This window comes from Desmodus rotundus, chromosome 9, assembly GCF_022682495.2.
Source record: "Desmodus rotundus isolate HL8 chromosome 9, HLdesRot8A.1, whole genome shotgun sequence".
NCBI lineage: Eukaryota > Metazoa > Chordata > Mammalia > Chiroptera > Phyllostomidae > Desmodus > Desmodus rotundus.
In genome coordinates this window covers 21,568,202-21,589,039 of record NC_071395.1, presented here as the reverse complement: position 1 = coordinate 21,589,039, position 20,838 = coordinate 21,568,202, and the positions used below count along the sequence as shown (strand labels likewise).

The following is a 20,838-nucleotide window of genomic DNA, read 5'->3' as shown; positions in this document are numbered from 1 at the left end:
GCCCGTTGTCCCAGCAGGCTGAGCCCTTACCCGTCTTAGCATTACTTCACTCACTAACTCTGTGATGTAATGCTCATAATTTTAATCTGTACTACAGAATGTCAATCCTGAAAAAAGGATTAAGGACTTAGCAGGAGTAAGAAGAGTTTTGAGTGTCATGGGAGTTTTTAAACAAAGTCTTTTATTCTGGTGGTGAATTTCTAAGTGATCTAGGAAAGTAGGATATTTCCGTTGACATTAAAGAATTTTTCTGTAACCTACAGAGTTTGCCTGACTTCTGCTAAGGCTGTTGTCAGCAAATTCATTAGAATTTGCTCACAGAAGACTAAGAAGTTGCATTTTGACATGATATACTTAAATATTTTAATACTTTTTCAAGTATGTAATATCCATGAAGCTTTTTTTTCGTGCATTTTGACTTCAGGCATACTTATACAAATATGTAAATAAGACATTTAGCTTTTGTCCTTTATGAGGTAAATGATTCTCTGACCCAGGACTTCTGTTTCACAGAATCTTTTAAATGTCACTGCAGGCTCGGAACAAAACAACACAGTTAAGGAAAAAGTACCTCTAAAATTCTCAGGGCAAAATGAGAAAAATCGAGTTCCTAGAGCTGCTACGTCGAGAACCGACAGAATATGGCCTGGAGGCGTGATTCCTTATGTTATAGGAGGCAACTTCACTGGTAAGATATTCCCAGAGTGTCTATTGTGCCAAAGAAATAATAATTATGATACCAATAAAGTATACATTTTAATAGAATATTAATCTAGAAAACCTAGTATTTAATCAAACTTGAGAAATACTTCCCTCACTTCAGTTGTTAGTTTAGAATATCTTAACATTGAAAAATATCTTTAGTCTTGAGTTCTAAGAGTCTCGAGTGCAATTCTGGTTTTTAAACTGAGTTTCAAATGTGTCCATTGAATCTGGAAGCTGGTTTCTCTTCAACCAACAGGAAGAAAGTATGTCCCGTTTACAGGGCCTTGTACACACATATTTGTTTTTTTTTTTTTCTTTAAAGATTTTATTTATTTATTTTAGACAGAGGGGAAGGGAAGGAGAAAGAGAGGGAGACAAACATCCAAGTGTGGTTGGCTCTCTCACACCGCCCACCGGGAACCTGGCCTGCAACCTAGGCATGTGCCCCAATTGGGAATTAAACCAGCGACCCTTTGGTTCGCAATTTGGCACTCAATCCACTGAGCCACACCAGCCAGGGTGTACATCCAGATTTGTAGAGATAGTAAGCTTGGACCTTCTGATTATAAAACGAGTGTCCCTTCTTAACAACAACAAACTGGTGGAGCTCCAGGTGGGCATTCTTTGGTTGATGACAGTGGTGGCATGTGAGCTGCCCAGCCAGACTCGGGGTAGAGGTGTCCATGTTCAGCACCCCTCTCCAGGGCAGACGCTGTTTTATTGACGTCTTGCCATTTCTCCAGGCAGCCAGCGAGCCATGTTCAAGCAGGCCATGAGGCACTGGGAAAAGCACACATGTGTGACTTTCATTGAAAGAAGTGATGAAGAGAGTTACATTGTATTCACGTACAGACCTTGTGGGTGAGTAGAACCAGGGAATGCCTTAAGTAAATTCAGGAGGTGCAAAAAATCCACAGATAGGATTCATTCTCTAATATGTACTTAGTATTTTGCCCATGAGAAAGTGTGAATTTTACAGAAGGGAATACTCAGCTTTAAGTAAATGTATTCTTTGCTCACTGACCCCTCTGCATCTGTCCCAAATGCCTCCCTCCACTGCCCCAGCTTCTTTCCCTCATGGTCTGGCTGTAAAGAGGCCCTGCCTGTGCCTGCCCCCCGGAGTTAGGCCTTCTGTGCCCTCGTCTAGGATTCTGTTGTGCTTCCTCCAAACTCCCTTCAGTAATGGATTTTAGTAAGTTTCTATTGATTTGCACTCTGTCCCACGTCGGTGCCCTGGTCGGTTCATGTCTTTGTCACCTCATGTCTGGTCTATTCCAGTTGCTGTCCTGTGTTGCCTTTCCAATTCACTTCCACGGGAATTATCTTCACGAAATACCAGTCCCAGCAGGGTACCACACTTTTTTAGATTCTTTAGCATTTCTTCCTAGAGTGTTTTCTAGATTTGTTTCTTACAGAATGATAACAAAAACTCTCTCTAAAACAACTGTTCTGTAATTTGTGAAAATGCTGTGTGAAATTTTGATAGATGTTTCTATAGCAATGTGTTGGTGAACATTACTAATATTCAACCACTTGAAAGGAATAGAGAATAACAGGGTTCTCTAAAGGTATTTTTAAAAAGAAACACCCATCTCACCCTTTTAAAAGTGAAAACCACACATCAGTATCCTGGGACACATTTTGGGAAATGCTAGCCTGAGAATAAAATCCAAATTCCTTGGTATAACATTTAAGGAATGCCATGAACTTACCACAAGTTCCGTCTGTAGCTGCTTCTGCCCCACATCTTTCCCCAAACCCGATGATCTAGCCAAGTCCCAGTAACAGCCGTTTTTCAAGCAGTGCTGTATATACTGTAAAAGACATTTTATTGAGAAAGTTTTCAAATGCCTCTTCCTTGCATTTCCAGTTCATTGGAAGTTATTTTTGAATATTTGTTTAAATCCCGCTTGAATTTTTGTTTGCTGGTGTGCTAAGGGTACCTGGCAGGGTGTGCTATCTGCACTGCATTCCCCTGGGAGGCACACGAGCCCGGACCTGCCAACGTAGTGATTACGATCGACCAGTGGATTCAAGTGGTGGCAGTCACGTCCTGCCATCATAAAAGTTCCCATCATGGCAAAATAGTGATTTTCTAAAGGTGCTCTTTTCTTTCATGCCTTCTACATTGGTTATCTGAAATTCTTCTATGAGGAGGAAATTTCTCTCATCACTTGTAGCATTAGAGTACCCTCTAGTATAGATTATATAGGGAAATAAAAACAATGTTTAATTTCTTTGGAGGACATTGTTCTTACCCTAATGATGTATTTTGTAGGGAAAATGTATTTCACTAGGTATGGTGGGGAGGGTTGTCATTTGGCTTTGCGCTATCATATTTTCCTAGATCATCTAACTTAAAAGTGATGGATTTTATTTTGGTCCTGAGTGACATTAAGAAAAATTATACATTTTCCAGATATTTTTGGATAGTGCCATAATTTTTAGTTATGACTTATTCAAGTGATTTTTTTCGTCTAAGTTCCTCTAATTTTAGCTTGATAAGATTTGGTTGCTTTTGAAATGCCTCCTAGTTCTTGATATCTATTTAATATTTAAAAGGTCCAAATCTAGGCTGTCTTTCCTTCTGGTTATTTACTAGAAAAGAATATAGCTCAGCTTAGATATTTCTAAATACATAGTGTATTTAGGTCAATACATCTTTTTTTCTCACCCTGCAAATTTGTAATACAAATATAAAAAAACACTGATCACTTGTTATTTTATTCCTTAATTTCTGTGTGTAACAAATTCATATTTATATGCACTTTCTTTTATTCAGTTGGCTCTTTACAAAATTTTTTATTTCACTTGTTTGATCCTGCTAAATTATTTTTCCCCATTCATTATCATTTCTTAATGTTTTTGCTCGTGATATTTTAGTTACTTGGAATGCCGTTCCTTTCCTTTTTTATCAATGGACATCTTTCACATATTTCATTTTCAGCTGTTTCTGAGCTGCCCCCAATGAAGCTTTGCAATAATAGTGTTTACATTTCTGCTGCTGGTTCACCTGCCGTCATCAGTGGTGAGGGCAGGTAGCTTATCTCCATGTCCCTGGACACACAGCACTCTGCCTTACAAGTAGGGACCCAGTATTACAGGAAATACTGACAACTTATGTATTAACTCAAGTACATTGTGTGTAACTCAAAAGAATTTAAAGGGGTATTGAAGGAAATTTTGAGCAGTGCAAAAAAAGTCTCAATAGGGGTATTGCATCAAATGGAGAGTACTTTGAAGGTGACTGAAGTTTAAACATGTTAGAATAAACACACATTTTTTGTAAGTAAGTCCCTGAGTTTTTGGGGTCCCCCTTCATACATTTTAGGGTGGGAAAGCAGAATGAAAATAAATGAAATGTAAAATATGTTAATAAACCCTAAATTCCGGGGCAAAAAGTAGAGCAATGTAAGTGGGATAGGAGGGCATTTGTGCAAAGACTTGAAAAAGATGAGGGAAAGAGACAGTGGATGTCTGGGAAACAGTTCTTGACAGAGGGAACGGGCAGTAAAAAGGAAGCGCATGTCTGCAGGCTCAAGGCCGAGAGGAGGGAATGACGGGAACAGTAGTGAGAGATGAGATCTGCATGGTAAGGCATTTGCGAATGAAGGTCATGTAGGGTCTTACGTTTTTTTCTAAGTACTTTAGACTTTCTTCTAAGTAAAAGAAAGAACCTATATTAGTCGGCTGAGGCAATTTATAGACTTTGTTTTATAGTTAATACTGAAATAATGGATTATTGCCAAATAACCAGGTTGACAATTTAATATAATACTTTAGATAGATTGTGAGGATAAGAATTATGTTAGATTTGAATGTGAGTAGATAAGTCTTGAGTTTAACTGTATGTATAATAGCATATTAATCAACATTGTAATTTATCTTCTTTAAGACATATGTCTAATATATGAGTTATTTAGAGACTTTTGTTATAGATAAATTAACCAAGATACTAGAAATTGGCCGTATTTGATGAAAGGCTGTCTGCCTCGGAATTTGTTGGGCTTTATACTTCATCACAGCCCTTTAGAAAAGTTTTACCATATTGTAATTCACCCAGCAACACCCATTCCACCACCGCCTCTTCTGTCTACTTTATTCCAGATGCTGCTCCTATGTAGGTCGGCGGGGTAACGGACCTCAGGCAATTTCCATTGGCAAGAACTGTGATAAATTTGGAATTGTTGTCCATGAATTGGGCCATGTGATAGGCTTTTGGCATGAACACACACGACCAGATCGAGATAACCACGTAACCATCATAAGAGAGAACATCCAGCCAGGTGAGAATTAGGTTTAAGGCTGACTGAGAATCTTTTAGTTGTGTTTGTACTATTTACCTTTTAACTTCTTCAAATATGTGAACTGATTTTTTTTGATATGATGAAAATCAACATTTTGCTTGATTAATAAATATCTGTGATGGTGTTACATTTTTAGTTGTTTTTTCTTCAGAATGAATGATCTTTTTTGTTTTTTTAGGCTTACTTTTTTTTCTTAAGATTTAGATCTTTTATTCCTAAGCTTCTATGTTTTCCAAGAATGGATATCGGCTGTTGAACTATAAATCAGTATTATTAAATATTTTAAAGCATTTTCTGTAATTACCTTTATAATTTCTATTGTAAGGATTTAGAAAGAATCCAGGGTTTACAATCAAACATGCTGCTACCATAGGAATCTCTATTGTGCCAGGGGCAACTTCTGGAGAATATTCCAGGGAAATGAGTCATTCCACAATAGTCTAAATAGTTTCCTTTTCTCTTTAACCTGACTACCCTAAAGGCCAATTTTTAAGAATGTTTTTAGCAGTTGAATATAGTATATAATTAAAATTTAATTTTCTCTGACAGCGGATGCGTGATGTTTTATTTTAAAGCTTTTTATTCGTTTTAACTTACATAAATTCATAAACATCAGTATATTTCAATTTTCAAAAGAAAACTCTTATGGTTGGAATTTTCTTATAAGGTAGTATTTCAAGTATTAGCAAAGTAAAAATGTGTCTTTATTTGCTTATTTGTGGCCAGTTTCAAGTTATAACCATTGAATTCCTTAGAATTTCCAGTTACTAACAGCGTTGACCTATTTCTGTGTCACATTTTTGGTGACAATCATTTCTTGAGGCACTGTTAGATATTGGAAATACTGTGATGAAAAATGCAAAGCTTAGTGTATATGTACATATATACAAGTGATTGCAAGTGAGTGAGCAAAGTACCAATGGTTGTATGTTGAGACGTGTCACATATGTGACAAAATGTACCTTGGAGGGTCAAGGGAGATGTCACAAAGGAACTGAAGTTTAGAAGTAAAGACGTGTTCTAAGTGCACAAAAGAATGATGGAATTTCTCAGCTGAAAAAAGCATCATGATTAAAGATGTAAATACAGAAAATGGGGTTGTTTTTATTTGCCCATTGTGGCTGCTTGGTAAGTTACAAGTGGGCCATTAGCTGGTAATTATCTAGGGAAGTTAGATCAGAGGGGATCTTCTATATGAAGCTAGGGGACTAGTTTTTATACTTTTAGCTCTTGGAGGATTGAGTTCAGATTTTAAAAAAATAATTCTTTCATTTTAGGGATTATTAACTGAGAATGGGGGGTGGGGAAGGTGAACCTGAAGTCAAGGAATCTCATTAAAAATGTAAATGAGTGGTCTGTGAGTTGACCAAGTCTTCAGTGAAGGTACCACAGGTCAAGAGAAGCAAGAGGGAATAACCTTTCAAAAATATTTGAAGAGGAACATCATGTGAGCCAATATTTTTGAGAGGAATAAAGAAAAACAGTGCTTTCATTTAACATACCCTTGAGTTTGAGAAGTCTTTGGATGATCCACATTGAGACGCTTAGTAGACAAAGGGAAGGTAGGTCTAAACTTTGGGCTCTATCTGGATAGCGGTTTGATAGTGAATTCGACTGTGAAGGGAAACGCTGGAGGGAGAAGGAAATGATTGAGGGTAGAAAATGAGGAAGGAACATCAATATTTAAAACACTTTGTAGAAAATCCCCAAGACTAAGAAGGTTTGGTCTAAGACACAGAAAATTAATGAATGTGATGCCTCAGAGAAGAAGTCATTTCAAGAATGATGAAATAATCTATAGTGTTGAATATCAAAGACAAGTAAAGACAATGTATTCTCCCCAAATAAAAGGCTAATGTGTGAACCAGCTGTTCATTTTATACTTTATATCATTAGGAGAGAAATAAAGAGGAAATAATATTTCTGTAAATGATCAGTTGTCAATTAAATGAGAAGTTTTCTGTTAACCACAGTTACTAAGTTTCTTCTATTATGTAGGCAAAACTTATAAAAAGTTATTTCCTTTTATAAAAAATAGGACTGTGGTTCAACATAATATTTTATGTACCTAAAACAAGCAAGAAATATATGAATAGTATATGAGTATAAATGTATAATACTTAACACAGTGCTAAGCAAATTGTGGTTATTTATAAGTTTGGTTGACTCTACATTCAGGCCAATAGAAAAAATAATTTATTGAGTGTTATTTCCTGAGTATTCGGAACTATTACAGCAGTGCAATGCTAGTACGTAAGAACAACAAGTTTATGACTTGCTTTGGCTCAGAAACTTCAGATCAAGTGTTGTTCAAGGGCCATATCTAGTAAGTGCAGACTTTAGCTTCTGATTTACATGCAAAATTAGTGGCCAAGAGAGGAGCCACCATTGGTTGAAAGATTGGATTACCTTAGTCCATTTTAGACTATGCTTTCAAGAAGAAGGCTTATTCTTTTTTTTTCTTAATTTTTATTGTTATTCAATTACAGTTGTTTGCATTTTATCCCCATCCCTCTGCCCCACCTCAGCCAACCCCACCTCCCTCCCCCGCCTTCACCTTCCCCCTGGATTTTGTCCTTTATAGTAGTTCCTGTAAATCCCTCTCCCCACTCCCCTCTGGCTATTGTTAGATTGTTCTTAACTTCATTGTCTCTGGTTATATTTTGTTTGCTTTTTTCTTTACTTGGATGGGAGGCTTATTCTTTTGAAGCATATTCTTCTTCATCAGAAATGCTCTCCAATTAGAGCTTGGAGTGGATTCATCAAAGAGATTCTTGTTTAAGTTTTGAATGAAATTTGTTGTTCTTGTTTTACTCTTAGTGACAAAATCACATTGCTAAAGTCTGCTTTGTTGTGTGTACTTACCAATATTGTTTTTATATTTTTCTCATGGTTTCATAGAAAAAGAATGTAAAGCAAATAGGAACATCACTTTGTCAGTCTTGGCAAATGTAGTCATAAGAGAAGGTGGGAAACTCATTAAGTAAAATGTAACTTTTTATAATCTTTTCTACAGTACTGAAAAAAAACCCTGTAAGATTTTAAAGAAATAAATATGAGAACGGAAAAGAGTATACATAAAAAAAACAGACCCAAAGTATGCTTTTGGTAATCCACTCTTTTGCCAAAATTAACTTGTTAATGAAATTCAGTGTCACACTTTCAGTGGGGCGTAAAGGAACACAGCGGCACTGGATGGATACTTTTACGTGACGTGGATTCCGTATGTAGTTACAGTGCTGTGAAAAGTAGCCCTGTAGTAAAGAGAAGGTGCAGGCGTAGGAAGAGCTCTGCTTTGCCCTCCTCTGACTGTTAGAAGGCTTCTGAAATGCTGTTTGTACCTGATTCTTAGGTCAAGAGTATAATTTTCTGAAGATGGAGCCTGGAGAAGTGAACTCCCTGGGAGAAAGATATGATTTTGACAGTATCATGCACTATGCCAGGAACACCTTCTCAAGGTTGGAGTCTCAGGTTATACCTTTTGACTTTTAATTCCTTTCCTCTGTGGGGCTTCTCACAAAGCTATGTCTATCATTAGAACCAGAAGCATTCTCAAATATTGCTGCCATGAAGCACAAAACTACTTGATTGGTTGGTATTTATAGCCAGCACCAGGCATTTGAGATTTTAAAAACATTTTTTAAAAATAAACATTAAAATAATATGAAGTATTCACACTATTTTATATTGCTAAATCATAAACAAATTTAATTAAAATGATGATCAAACCAATCAGCATGCGAAGTTGGCAAATCTTTATTTAATGAAAATTAGGCATTCGCAAGCCAAACGGGGTCCTCCTTGTTGAGTTGCAATGTCATACACTCCATGTGACTTGTGCTTTCCGTTGCTCAAGGAGTAGTTGTACTCAGAAATCGCTGTACTGATTTAATTCTCAAAGAACATGTTAGGGAGATATCTTATTTTATATAATTTAGAATTTCATCATTTATCAAATTTAAAATCTTTTTATTAATTATTAAATGCTATTTTTAAAACATGTAATAAATGTGGGTTTTGATTACTTCATTCTAAAGATGATGTCATCAAGCAAACAGTTCTCAGGTAAGGAATTTAGAACCACTGAGGTCAACGGTCTTTTCATTTTATGCCCATTTTACACTCATATGTCCATTCCAACTCACTCTTTTGGCCCACTTGCATTATTTCACAATTACCAACATCTGTTTCTAAAGGCCGAGTCAGGCAGAAGATTTAAAAATTCACATTAATCCCCATTTTGTTAAAAAGAAAATTCTTGGGGAAGAGTAAAGTAGGATATGTAAATAAACTCTTAATGCATGGGTACATTTTAAATCATGCTTTTTTGAAAAGACCAATTTTATTATTACTAAAAATTGAATATTAATAATATTTAAAACTATTTTCAAAGTATATATAGATATATACATGTATATATGAATATATGAATATGTTAAAACATAATAAGTATCCAAATGTTTCTTGTTTCTGGAATTGAATTTAGGTTTTGGTAGAAATACACCCATAACTGGTTTGTTGAGTATTTTTTATCATGAAAGTGTGTTGACTATTATCAAATGCTTTCTCTCCATTGTACCTGTCACTATCTGAGTTATCTTTTTTTTTTGTTTAATGTCTTTTCTCCCCCCATTAGAATGTGAGTATCATAGGGGAGGAATTTTTGTGCCTTTTATTTACTGCTATATATCCAGACCTATAACAGTTCTTAGTAAATACTTCCTAAAGGAAGGAACAAGTGGAACTGAAAATGTTATTCTTTTTTAATTGATTTTATTGGGGGGACCTTGGTTAGTAAAATTATATAGGTTTCAGGTGTGCAATTCTATAACACACCATCTGTATATTGTATGGTGTGTTCATCACTCCAAGTCAAGTCTCCTTCCATCACCATTTATTCCCCTATACCCTCTATGACTTCCCCCCACTCCCCTTTCCCTTTGTTAATCACCATACTGTTGTCTCTGTCTGTGGGCTTTTTTGTTTTTGTTTTGTTTTTGCCTAATCCCTTCACCTTTTCCACCCAGCCCTGGAACCCCACTCAGCCGTGGGGTTCAGTGGTGCAGTCTTCTTGATCACCAGCGCCGGGTGCTCCAGGAATGTCCCTTGTGTGGATTATGTGGGCCTTCCTGTTGTCACTGAGTCTTGATTGCAATGGCCTGTTCCTGCATGGCGTCAGCCCTCAGGCTCAATCAACCCTGACGCTTTGTGTGCTGTGCAGGTGCTGAGCACACAGCACACTTTGCCTCAGCAGGGTCTGGTGCCTTGTGAGACCTCCCTTCAAATATGCCTCTTGTAAAGCTTATTGGGCTCTGCCCTGATGCTGTCTGCAGCTGGCCACTGGGTGTGTTGACTCTGGGCCCTTACACAGGACTCAGGTGCGGAGCAATGTCAGACACTGCCTGTGCTGGCCCCCGGCAGCCTCTTTGGAGCAGTCTCGATGTGACTTCTGTAAATCTTTGGTTATAAGGCTTCTCCTCGGCTAGTCGTCGTTCCAGTTGGTCGTTGAGGGTGATTGTTCTATAATTTAGTTGTGATTTCAATTTGGCCCTGGGAGGAGGTAAGTGTAGCTTCCACCCACTCCACTGACATCATTGAAAATGTTCTTTTAACCTGAAGTTTAAATGTCACTTACTTGTTTAAAAATTTTGGACGGGAGTGTCTCTCCTTCATCTCAGTTTAAGAGATATTTTTTCTCTCATTCATGTCAGTTTAAGAGATATTTTTAAAATTGTATTCCTTAAATATAGAAAATTTCTCCTTAATACACACTCCATTCTTCTCACTACTTGGAATAGTCTCACATTCCATCTGACTTCCCTTAGATCTCATCTAAGTGTGCATGTGCATTAACATTAACTAATGTGCATTAACTAAAATAGTGAGTTTCTATTAGAACCTTCGGTACAAACAAGTCAGTATCTATACCTTGCCATTATTGGGGAATTGCTTAGTTATTTGATTATTAATTTTACCATGAAAATTGTATACTCTGTGTATGTGTATATGTGTGTGTGTATCACAAAACTATTTTGTTTTAAACTCACCTATCTAAAATTTGACACTTTATTTTTCCTTGTTCTTTAACATACGCTATAATACTTGGAAGAAGAATTCTTAGAAGAATACTAAGGTTAAATCAGTGTTTAACTTTAAAAAATAACTTATATAAGACTATACTTTCAGGGATCATTTCTATAGTTTGTTACTAAAAAGTAACTTATATACACATGTATATGTGTATTTCATTTCCCTTTTACAATTCTAATAACTCCAAAAGAATTTATTGTAGGTTGTCCTTAAGAAAATATGTCTCTATGAGGAAGACTTGTTCTACAATTTGGCAGTCTAAGGGGGTTCCTGAATCTGTTTGAGAGACCAAACCAAAAGCCCTGTGTACTTCGTGGGGACTATGTAATATTCTAGATTTCAGAAATCGTCCAGTAAACGCTTCTAAGGAAAGAGTGGATATCATCACTGACTTTAGGCTCGGCATACATATTTAGTGCACAGTATTTTTCTACTTTGATGAAAATGTTTCGAAAGTCTGGCACACTATTTAAAGCTCAGCACTGATGTATTTCCCCTTTGAATGACTTGAGTTTGAAAAAAACCCTAATACTTTTTAGGAGTAAATGTGCCTTAATTGGGCGACTTATATGTGGCTTGCTTCTGGTTTTTTTCAGGGGGATGTTCCTGGACACTATTCTCCCTTCTCGTGATGACAATGGCATACGTCCTGCAATCGGTCAGCGGACACGTTTAAGCAAAGGAGATATTGCACAGGCAAGAAAGCTGTATAGATGTCCAGGTATTGCACCATACAACACGGATCGTAACCGTGCCAGAGGGCGCTCTTCCAGATGAATAAGCCACGATTTACTCAACTGTTTACTCATTTCTTTCCATGCTGGCAAGTGATGTGTTCAGTTCAAAGTCAGTCATCATAAAATGAAATAGGAGAGAACCCTGGAACACCCACTGATATAATTAAAAACAAATTACTAGAAATCAAATTTTAAGCACAAGGATAGTACGTTTTATTTCTTCTAATCTAAGGAGTAAAAGCAAAAAGCATGTTTGTCTGATAGCTGTTATTAAATAGTTGCATGATTTCATAGTCAAATGCTGCATTTCCTTGCCAGCGTACAAAGAATGTCCTTTATTGAAACTTCAGAATCGAGTCCTGAGTGATCTTCTCTTGCAAGTACCATCATTAATCGTATATAAATTAAAATGTTAATCTTGGAATTGATAACTGAGTTGCAAAAAATAAGTTTTAACCATGTTGCTAGTGCGCTTCTGTAAGGTCTTAATAAGAAAGTTCTAAGGGAACACTAGTGCCTTACGGGTTCAAGAAAAAAAGAGTCTGCTTCCAATTTGGAAATGCTGCATATTCTCTGCACCTACTGTCCACTCAAAATCCTTTGAAATACCTTAGGTCAAATAAGCATGTTTAACTGTACTTAACACAGCTTTTCCCAGTTTTCGTCCATGTATGTATGTGAGATATACATACATATGTGGTATTTTTTTTTGGTAAATCTAAATTTCCACAGGAAAGATGAATATAAGTCGATGGCACCACTGTGACAAAAGACACGGGTGATCCTTGGCTAATTTCTGGCAGTATTGAATAAATTATGCTTCTTAAATTTCAAAATAGAAAATTTTAGAGAACATTAGGTGGCTAATAGCAACTAAATAAATGGATAGTTCCCATATAAAAAACCATTCTGATTATGTCTCTAAATATATGTAGGTACATTATATTTAAAGAGCACACTGGAGGTGCATTTACTCCCCGAAGTGAAGGAAAGTCAGACAGTAGGAATCAGAAAGTAATCACATGTATGACATTTAATTTTCAACCTATGGCTCTTGAATATTTTAGTTATTAACAGGAAAAATTAGTAAATATAGTTTTCACTTGAGACTTTAATTATGAAAATGGATAAATGGACTATTTTCTTACTTGAAATATAATAATATTACATTGCTTTGTTTCATATGGCAAAACCACATTCGTTCAGGCACCACCACTGAGATCTATGTCTTGAGTTTCCAAAGCACTATAAACACAAGCCACTGTATCGCAGCTTGTACAATTGCATGGAGTAAGGGAGAACTAAAATATAGAAGTATATATTTTTAAAAAGATGTGTTATCTTTCAGTTATCAAAGTCTTTGAGAATGACTTGGACTTCATTTTTTTATTTTTAATTCTTTATTTAAGTATTGTTGGTATTCAATCATGTTAGTTTCAGGCGCACAATATAGTGATTCCACATTTTTGTACTTTACATTGTGACCATCCCACTAATTCTAGTCATCATCTGTGCATAGTGCTCACCGATCAACTCCCTCTCTTACTTTTTCTTACTCTCCCTCTTTCTGTTCTTTGTTCCCATAAGCCACTGTACCCCCTCTTCCCTTTCTGCCTGCCTGTCTGTCTCTCTCTCTTGCTGTTAGTTCTGAGCTCTTTTTATGGCTGTGTATTTAAGGTCGTTCATTCCCTCACAATGGGAGCACTGACGATATGGGTAAAAACATACTTCTTTTTGGCAAAATACAGGCCAGCCGCACCGGCACAGTAGGTTTAACAGTAAGTCCAAGTGCATCGATGGAAGAGTGGTAAAGACCCATCATTAGTACATTGATGTCTAAATAGGATGTCTTATCTGAGAGTCACCGAAGAAGAAAGTAAGAGTTTATAAGGAGATTAACTACACTGAAGCTCAGTTTTATTGTCTATAAATTGGGAATAATAGCACCTATATACCAGAGTTGCTAAAAGGATTAAATAATCTATTCTATGCACAGGACTTAATTCATTGCTTGGCAAGTAGTGATTACTTTTTAAATGGCATGTATGGTAAATATCATACATTCCTGAATGGAGTGCTTTTCATGTGCGCTCTCTGTATTTTCTGCTGCTCGTGGGTGAGGCTTTAAGGATGTAGACATCGAGGGATGAGATAACACAGGGACCTCACAGTACAGGAAAAAAAAGAATTTATAAGGTGACGTCTGGTTGTGCCTAGGTTTTATTACAGAGAGGAGGGGTTATAAAACTGCATATTTCTTCAGACTTTGTCTTACTGTTTTGTTAGAAATTGGTGATGAATAGTCAATAAGAGGTATTTGGCAACTTTTTACTCCAGCTTTTTTACTCTGCATCAGGTTATGCTCAGAGCTCTGGTATTTCTGCATTTTACAGAGATGTCCTTAGAGTTTAATCTTGAAAGGAGTACCGACCTAGCTCCCACATAGATATCCCAGGCTGTGGCTTTTATGGTCTCAGATAAGTGGGGTACTGAGTCCAAGAGGGCAGATGTGTAATAGGCAGGTTGCAAATACTGTTGCTCCTCCTCCGATAATATAGAAAATGTGTTTTTGTCTATCAGAAGATGAAAAACACTAAAAATGTATATATTTTTAGTTCCCTTAAAACAACATAAACTTATTTTTGTGGGACTTTCTAACTGATAAATAATTTGTCATTCATTATTATATTTATCTATTTATATATGCCAAAAGTATGAGTTAGATTGGTATCCGAAACATCAGCTACTTATTCCATTTCTGTGCATACTTGTCATGAAAAAGCTTCATACAGGAATATAGTGAGTAGTGTTTTTAAGGTGATGCAATGAAGATAAGTTTTAGTTTAGGATGTTTTCATTGCCATTGCTTGCTCTTACTTTCAGAAGCAGGCAAGAAAAGTCTCCCGCACATTGCTACGTGAAGAAGGGTATGGTCCTTTGCATCTTGGCACTCCCCTGACAGAAGAGGTAGTCATCCATTGCCAGACCATTTAGGTCCATGAAGGAAAAAGGAGGGAAAGGAAGAGCTGCTCAGCACTGGGAGTGGATAGGTTTCTGGCCACTGCTGCCCAAAGGCAGTCCCATGTCCCTGACAGATTCCAGCCTGTTTAGAATTAAGACATCTTAACGGACGTCAGCTAATGCTACTTGCCTGTCATAATCTCTTGCATCCTACATACTGTCAGGAAAAAAGTGTCCACATGGAGGTGGAGAATGAGTCATCTTTACAATATTCATCTTCCTTTTACCCCAATAATTTGCATTTTGCTTGCGAAGCAGAACCTCTCTAGGGTGTATGAGTTGTGGTCTGTCTTCTCTTCACAAATGATTGATTTGTTCTCATTCTTTGGTGGGGGAGGCTCTTCTTGGGATCACTTTATCTTTTTATTTCTAAGTTGCTTCATTTAATTCTTCTCATGATATAATCACTGGTCTTTATTTGCATTTTTCCTTAATTTTGTTTTTCTGTAGCCCAGTGATCTTATTGCTTGTCACTGGTTAGTACTTACATCAACTATCAACCCCAATATTCTGTCAGTAATTCTTAATTAAGTCTGTAAAGTAACAGTGAAATTAGTAGGAATGTCAAATAAATTGACACCTTAAAATAAAGGGGCTTCTGAGGATAACTTCCTTTTATGTGTGTTATGTCTACATTTTGTGAACAGTGAAAGGTAAAGGTCTAAGTTCATTTTTCTGGATGTGTGTAGCTAGTTACTCCAACACCACTTGTTGGAGAGACTATCTTTTCCCCCTTGTGTGGTCTTGGCATCCTTGTTGAATATCATTTTACTGTATGTGCGTGGGTTTATTTCAACTCTTTATCCTGACCCATTGGTCTGTATGTCTATCTTATGCCAGTACAGATAGACATGCTGTTTTGATTACCATAGAGTTGTAATATGTTTTGAAGTCAAGAAGTATGAAGCTTCCAGGTTTGATCTTCTCTCTCAAGATTGTTTTGGCTATTCAGAGTTTGTGGTTCTATATGAATTTTAAGACTTTTTCTGTCATTTTTGCAAAAACTGCCATTGGGACTTTGATAGGGATTACATTGAGTCTTTAGATCACATTGGGTAGTATGGAAATTTTAGCAGTATTAGCTCTTCCTGTCCACGAAGACAGGATTTATTTCCGTGGCTTTGTTTTCTTTCATTTCTTTTAGTGGTGTTTTGTGGTTTTCTTCAGTTTCTTTTAGCAATGTTTTGTAGTTTTCAGTGTATAAATCTTTTGCCTCATTGGTGAGTTATTCCTAAATATTTTGTTCTTTTTGGTGCTATTATAAATGGGATTGTTTTCTTTATTTCCTTTTCAGATTATTTGTTGTTAGTGTAGGAAATGCAACTGACCTTTTCATATGTTGATATTCTATGCTGCAATTTTGCAGAACTTGTTTATTCCAACAGTTTTTTTATGTGCATGTGTGGAACCTTTATGGTTTTATACATATAAGATCATGGCATCCGCCTAAAGAGCTAGCACTTTAACTTCTGAACTGTGTTTTGTTATAGAGTAATTTCAGTTAGTACAGTGATAATAATTTCCTTTATATATTTCTTAAAGACTTTTCTCCTGAGTATGACTATGTTTTATAATTCAAAGACACATTCTAACAATTAAGACCTCATTCTTCCTATCTGTGGCAAAGGTATGTAGGAAGAAGACTTAGGCCATCATAATATTTGACCCAGAGCAAAGCAACTTTATGAAGTACCTATCAACAAGGTAGTCGCTTTGCAGAAAGGGAAACGGAGGTTGAAGCTTGTGAGTCTTACTTGTGTGACATAATAAGTAGCCATGCCATAAAAGTTTTCTCATCCATATACCTTGCAGAGTGTACATGGACAGACTATGCATTTTACTTAGTATTGGCACAGTTTCCCTTGCTATTTTTTCTTTAATTCTTTAATAATAAACTTTCCTTTTTTACATTTGAGTATTTATCAACAAATAGCCAGGAAAACTGATGGAAATCTTCTGTAGGAGGAATTGAGTGGCCTGAGACAACTGCTCTTAATGAGGAAACTTATTGCCACAATTTGACCTTTGTTGCTTGCACTTCTTAATTATAAGCAGATGCTATATAATTATTAAATTTTTGAATTTATATGCTATATTCTTTTTTCATTTATAGTCCCTTGTTTTCTTTCTATTATGTCATTATTGTTACATTTTTGGATTAAGTATATTTCTTTGTTTTAATTACACTTTAGGAAATACAGTACCAGTATTCTACGTGGCTTAGTAGAGTTTTTGGTCGTTGCAGAATTTATATTTAAACTGCTGTGAATTATAGTTCTTTTCACTGAAGCACACTCAACTTCAAAATGACTGTCTAGCATCTAAACTGCCTTTAGTAAGAAGCATGTTGTTTGCATTAACTCATTTTAACAAATTTTAATTTTTCTAAGGGTTCTTGTAATGTTATATTTATCAAGTCCCTTAGATGATTCATGAAAAATGTTGAATTACATACTTTTGACCATGAGCATTTTTGTTTTGTTCTAAAGTTTCTTTTATCTACCCATTCATTAGATAAACATTGCTTACTCTTACTTTAAATTAATTTTATTGTGTAAACATAACAAAATAAATTTAAAGTGTTTGTAAATAAGTATTTATATAGTATCAGAATGTTTTTATAGCCCTGTTGTGTGATTTCAAAGTCATCATCTTTCTTCATATAAGATATGCAGAACCATTTATAACTTATTGAGGATTTAATGAGACTAGCGTTCCCTTGCTGGTAGCTATGGCTCTATAATGTGGTAATATCTCAGTTTTGATTTCAGTCGCCTTCAGAGGAACAGAGCTGTTCTTTCAAATTGTTGAGTAAAAGTTTAAACACGACTACTGGCTGTTTTTGAATGAGGGATACTTAAAGCATCCTAGCTCATACCATTATAGAATGGTTCTGACCACTAACCGTGGCTGAACCAATGAACTAATTACTCTCTGCTTTTGCTTTTGTTGAAATGGCCCTAGAGATATCAATCACACTGATCTGAAGGCTGTGGAGCTGATAATTAGCTATTTCAGATGACTGGTAGTTAATTCCAAGAAATTAGACAGGCTTAGTAAGAGAAAAATGTAATTGCTTTTCCAGCAATTTGTACTTATGATCAACAGAAAAGAGAGAATAAATAAACATCTATATCCTGTTGGAAAATTTGAGTCTCCCATGATGTTTTTATCTTTCAGTTTTTGTGGGGCTTATTTTGAGAAACATTTTCATTGTGATGACATTTTTGAACCATTCTTATTGGTTATTTATCAGTTATTATTTAAGATTCACTTTTTCAACTTTGATATGGAATTTACTATTGAGCTTAGCCTCAGTTTACATAGAATATGTTGATGGAACATTTCCTGTGGTCCCAGAGCTACATCAACTAGGTATCCACTGGCCTGACCGAAATATGGGTCACTTACAAGTTGGCGACTGGCTCCTTGGGAATGAATGGCAAAGGTTTCCATGAGGAGGAATTTTATGCATGCAAGATCATTTATATCCTAATCTTGTTATATGGGTAGCCCTAGTGATCTCATTAAGTACAGTGAAATTCTGTAAGAGAGACATAAAAAGAAATTCCTTAGAAGGGAAAAGTCTATTATAAAATACAAATACACATTCTTGTCTAACACCAAAAGACTCAAGGTTTTAATTATGATACCCACACCTTTCATAGAATTAAAGAATGATCTTATCCTTTTTAGGACACATGGATGTCATCTTTTTAAAAAATCAAATACATGTTTTTTTTTATTATTTTTATTCCAGCATGTGGAGAAACCCTACAAGAATCCAACGGCAACCTTTCCTCCCCGGGATTTCCAAACGGCTACCCTTCTTACACGCACTGCATCTGGAGAGTTTCCGTCACCCCCGGGGAGAAGGTAGTTCGTAACTCCAAGAGTGCTCTTTGCTTCTCATATAAGTACAAGGGTTCATTTTTCACGTATAAGTTGCTTTATGTTTTATTTTTGTTGGACTCATTATATAAGAGGCTAAATAGTTTAGAAAATTTATAGTGAATTTTAAAAGATTATTCTATTTTATAAAAAACATACAGAATGGCCAATATAAAAGTAAAAGGCTTATTTGATAATTTCTTTATTAAATTATGCTCATTAAGAAGGAATAAAACATGGTGTAAAATGCCACTAAATTTGTCTCTCTGAAGATAATCACATGAATTATTATCTAAAAACATCATGGCACCTTTTTCACAAACATTTGAGGACTGTGTTTTCAGCATATTGGGAAATTTTTTTTAATTGGGAAACTTAATAAGTAGGTTAAAAGTCATAAGCATAAAAAATCTAATGTTTAAAATACATATGTTAGAGACAAAATTATGGAAGACTATACCAAAACAATGGTTATTTCTCCCTGTTGGATTTATATAATAGGTTTCATTTCTTTTTCCTTTTATTACCTATGGTAAGCATACATTATTTTATACAGGAAAAAATTATTTCAAAAATAAATTGTTGGTGCACAACAATGTGAATGTACTGAATGCTACAGAACTGTACACTTAAAATGGTTAAAATGGTAACTTTCATGTTATGTGTGTATTTTACCACAATAAAAAGAAGGAGATTGTCAATGCATGTGTCTGTCTTTGTAGGACTGAGCCTGCCAAGGTACAGACAGATTCCTGTCCAACCTGAGGCTGTTCTTGACGCTGCACAGTGCATGCTGGTAACAGTCCAGGCCGTGCACCTGAGAATGTAGCTGTGTTCAGCTGATAAAAGCATACAATACCGATTTTTCCATACCTTTTAACAAGGGTAGACTTCTTAGGCATTGAATGTAGTTAACATTTTTTTTTCTTTTCCTGTGTTACCCATTTGAAAGCTATCATTTGACTACTTTCATTTTGTAAAAAAAATTTCTTGTTAACCACTCATGTAATGGTTTACACATATGGAGTCAGTTTACAATATAATGTTTATATTGCCAAAGGTACTGCTTAAATTTAACAAGTACTTGATAGATAAATTGTCATCTCCTAAAATGTGCCTTCTGGTGTGTGAAAGAAATCTTTGCTATCAAGAATCTCATGTGCCTATATCAAGGACAAGGCCTAGTAATATAATAGATGATCTTTGGAAAATAATTGAAGAAAGCAGGATACCACTTGTCATGGATTTGCAGAAAGATAAGAGAGCTCAGATCTTGGAGCTGGTGCAGTTGATGCAGAGAAGCTTGGAGAGCAGTGACTGGAAAGGAAGGAGGAGAACATTTTTAGCAGCATTGCGGAGTACCAGTTATAAAAATTGCAATTGATTAGGTAGAAGGTTGGAGTGGGCGTTAAGGAAAGGGAGGTATACAAAAATGTCCCTGTAAGTAGTTGGTGATGACCAAGCCAAATGTCAAAATCCAGATACTATCATATACCTTTAAGCAGAAAAATTATTTTCATAGCATAATCCAACTCCTGTTTTTTACCTATCACACAATTAATCCCTGATGGAACTGTGGATCTCCCGGAGTCATACAACTAGTGTGTTGTAAGCCAGGGACTTGAACCAAGGCCGTCTTCTTTAGATTTTAAAGTAAGAGTCCTTTACTCTGACCTGTTGATTTTCCTGAGAAATTTTAATAATTAAGCCTATATTTTTATGTTTCCTGGTATAGTTGGATTAACTAAATTAGACTAATACTTTTATTTCATAACTGTTTTCAGCATTTATATTGGAAGGGATGTCTGAATATGTAGCTTGGAAATAATAATATATGAGCATCTTAACAATGCTTCAAATTATTGGTGTTTCCTACACATTATCCAATTAGATCCTTCTGATTTAATTCTGCGGAGATCAGCTTGATATGATGACCTCCATTTTACAGTGAGAAAATTCATTCAACCTCAGAAATTTGAAGTAAACTAACCACTGAGAAGCTAGAACTTTAACCCAGGCTTTCTGACTCCCAATCACAAATGGCTTCTAGTTGTAGGAGAAGATGCAAATTTTTCCCTTTAGCACGA

General features: G+C 35.8%; 1 protein-coding gene and 1 pseudogene across 3 annotated transcripts in view; both read left to right on the top strand.

Annotated features, from left to right (window-relative positions):
- TLL1 (tolloid like 1) overlaps positions 1 to 20,838 on the top strand; it is a 154,016-nt gene that overhangs the window by 80,318 nt on the left and 52,860 nt on the right. For all 3 annotated transcript variants that reach the window (XM_053911929.1, XM_024568996.3, XM_045202729.2), the window contains exons 4-9: positions 536 to 688; positions 1,449 to 1,566; positions 4,813 to 4,991; positions 8,365 to 8,470; positions 11,699 to 11,823; positions 18,621 to 18,736. In XM_053911929.1, coding sequence (XP_053767904.1) covers positions 536 to 688; positions 1,449 to 1,566; positions 4,813 to 4,991; positions 8,365 to 8,470; positions 11,699 to 11,823; positions 18,621 to 18,736 — 797 coding nt within the window. The remainder of the gene's footprint in view (positions 1 to 535; positions 689 to 1,448; positions 1,567 to 4,812; positions 4,992 to 8,364; positions 8,471 to 11,698; positions 11,824 to 18,620; positions 18,737 to 20,838) is intronic.
- Positions 11,183 to 11,255, top strand: LOC112312706 (small nucleolar RNA U3; annotated as a pseudogene).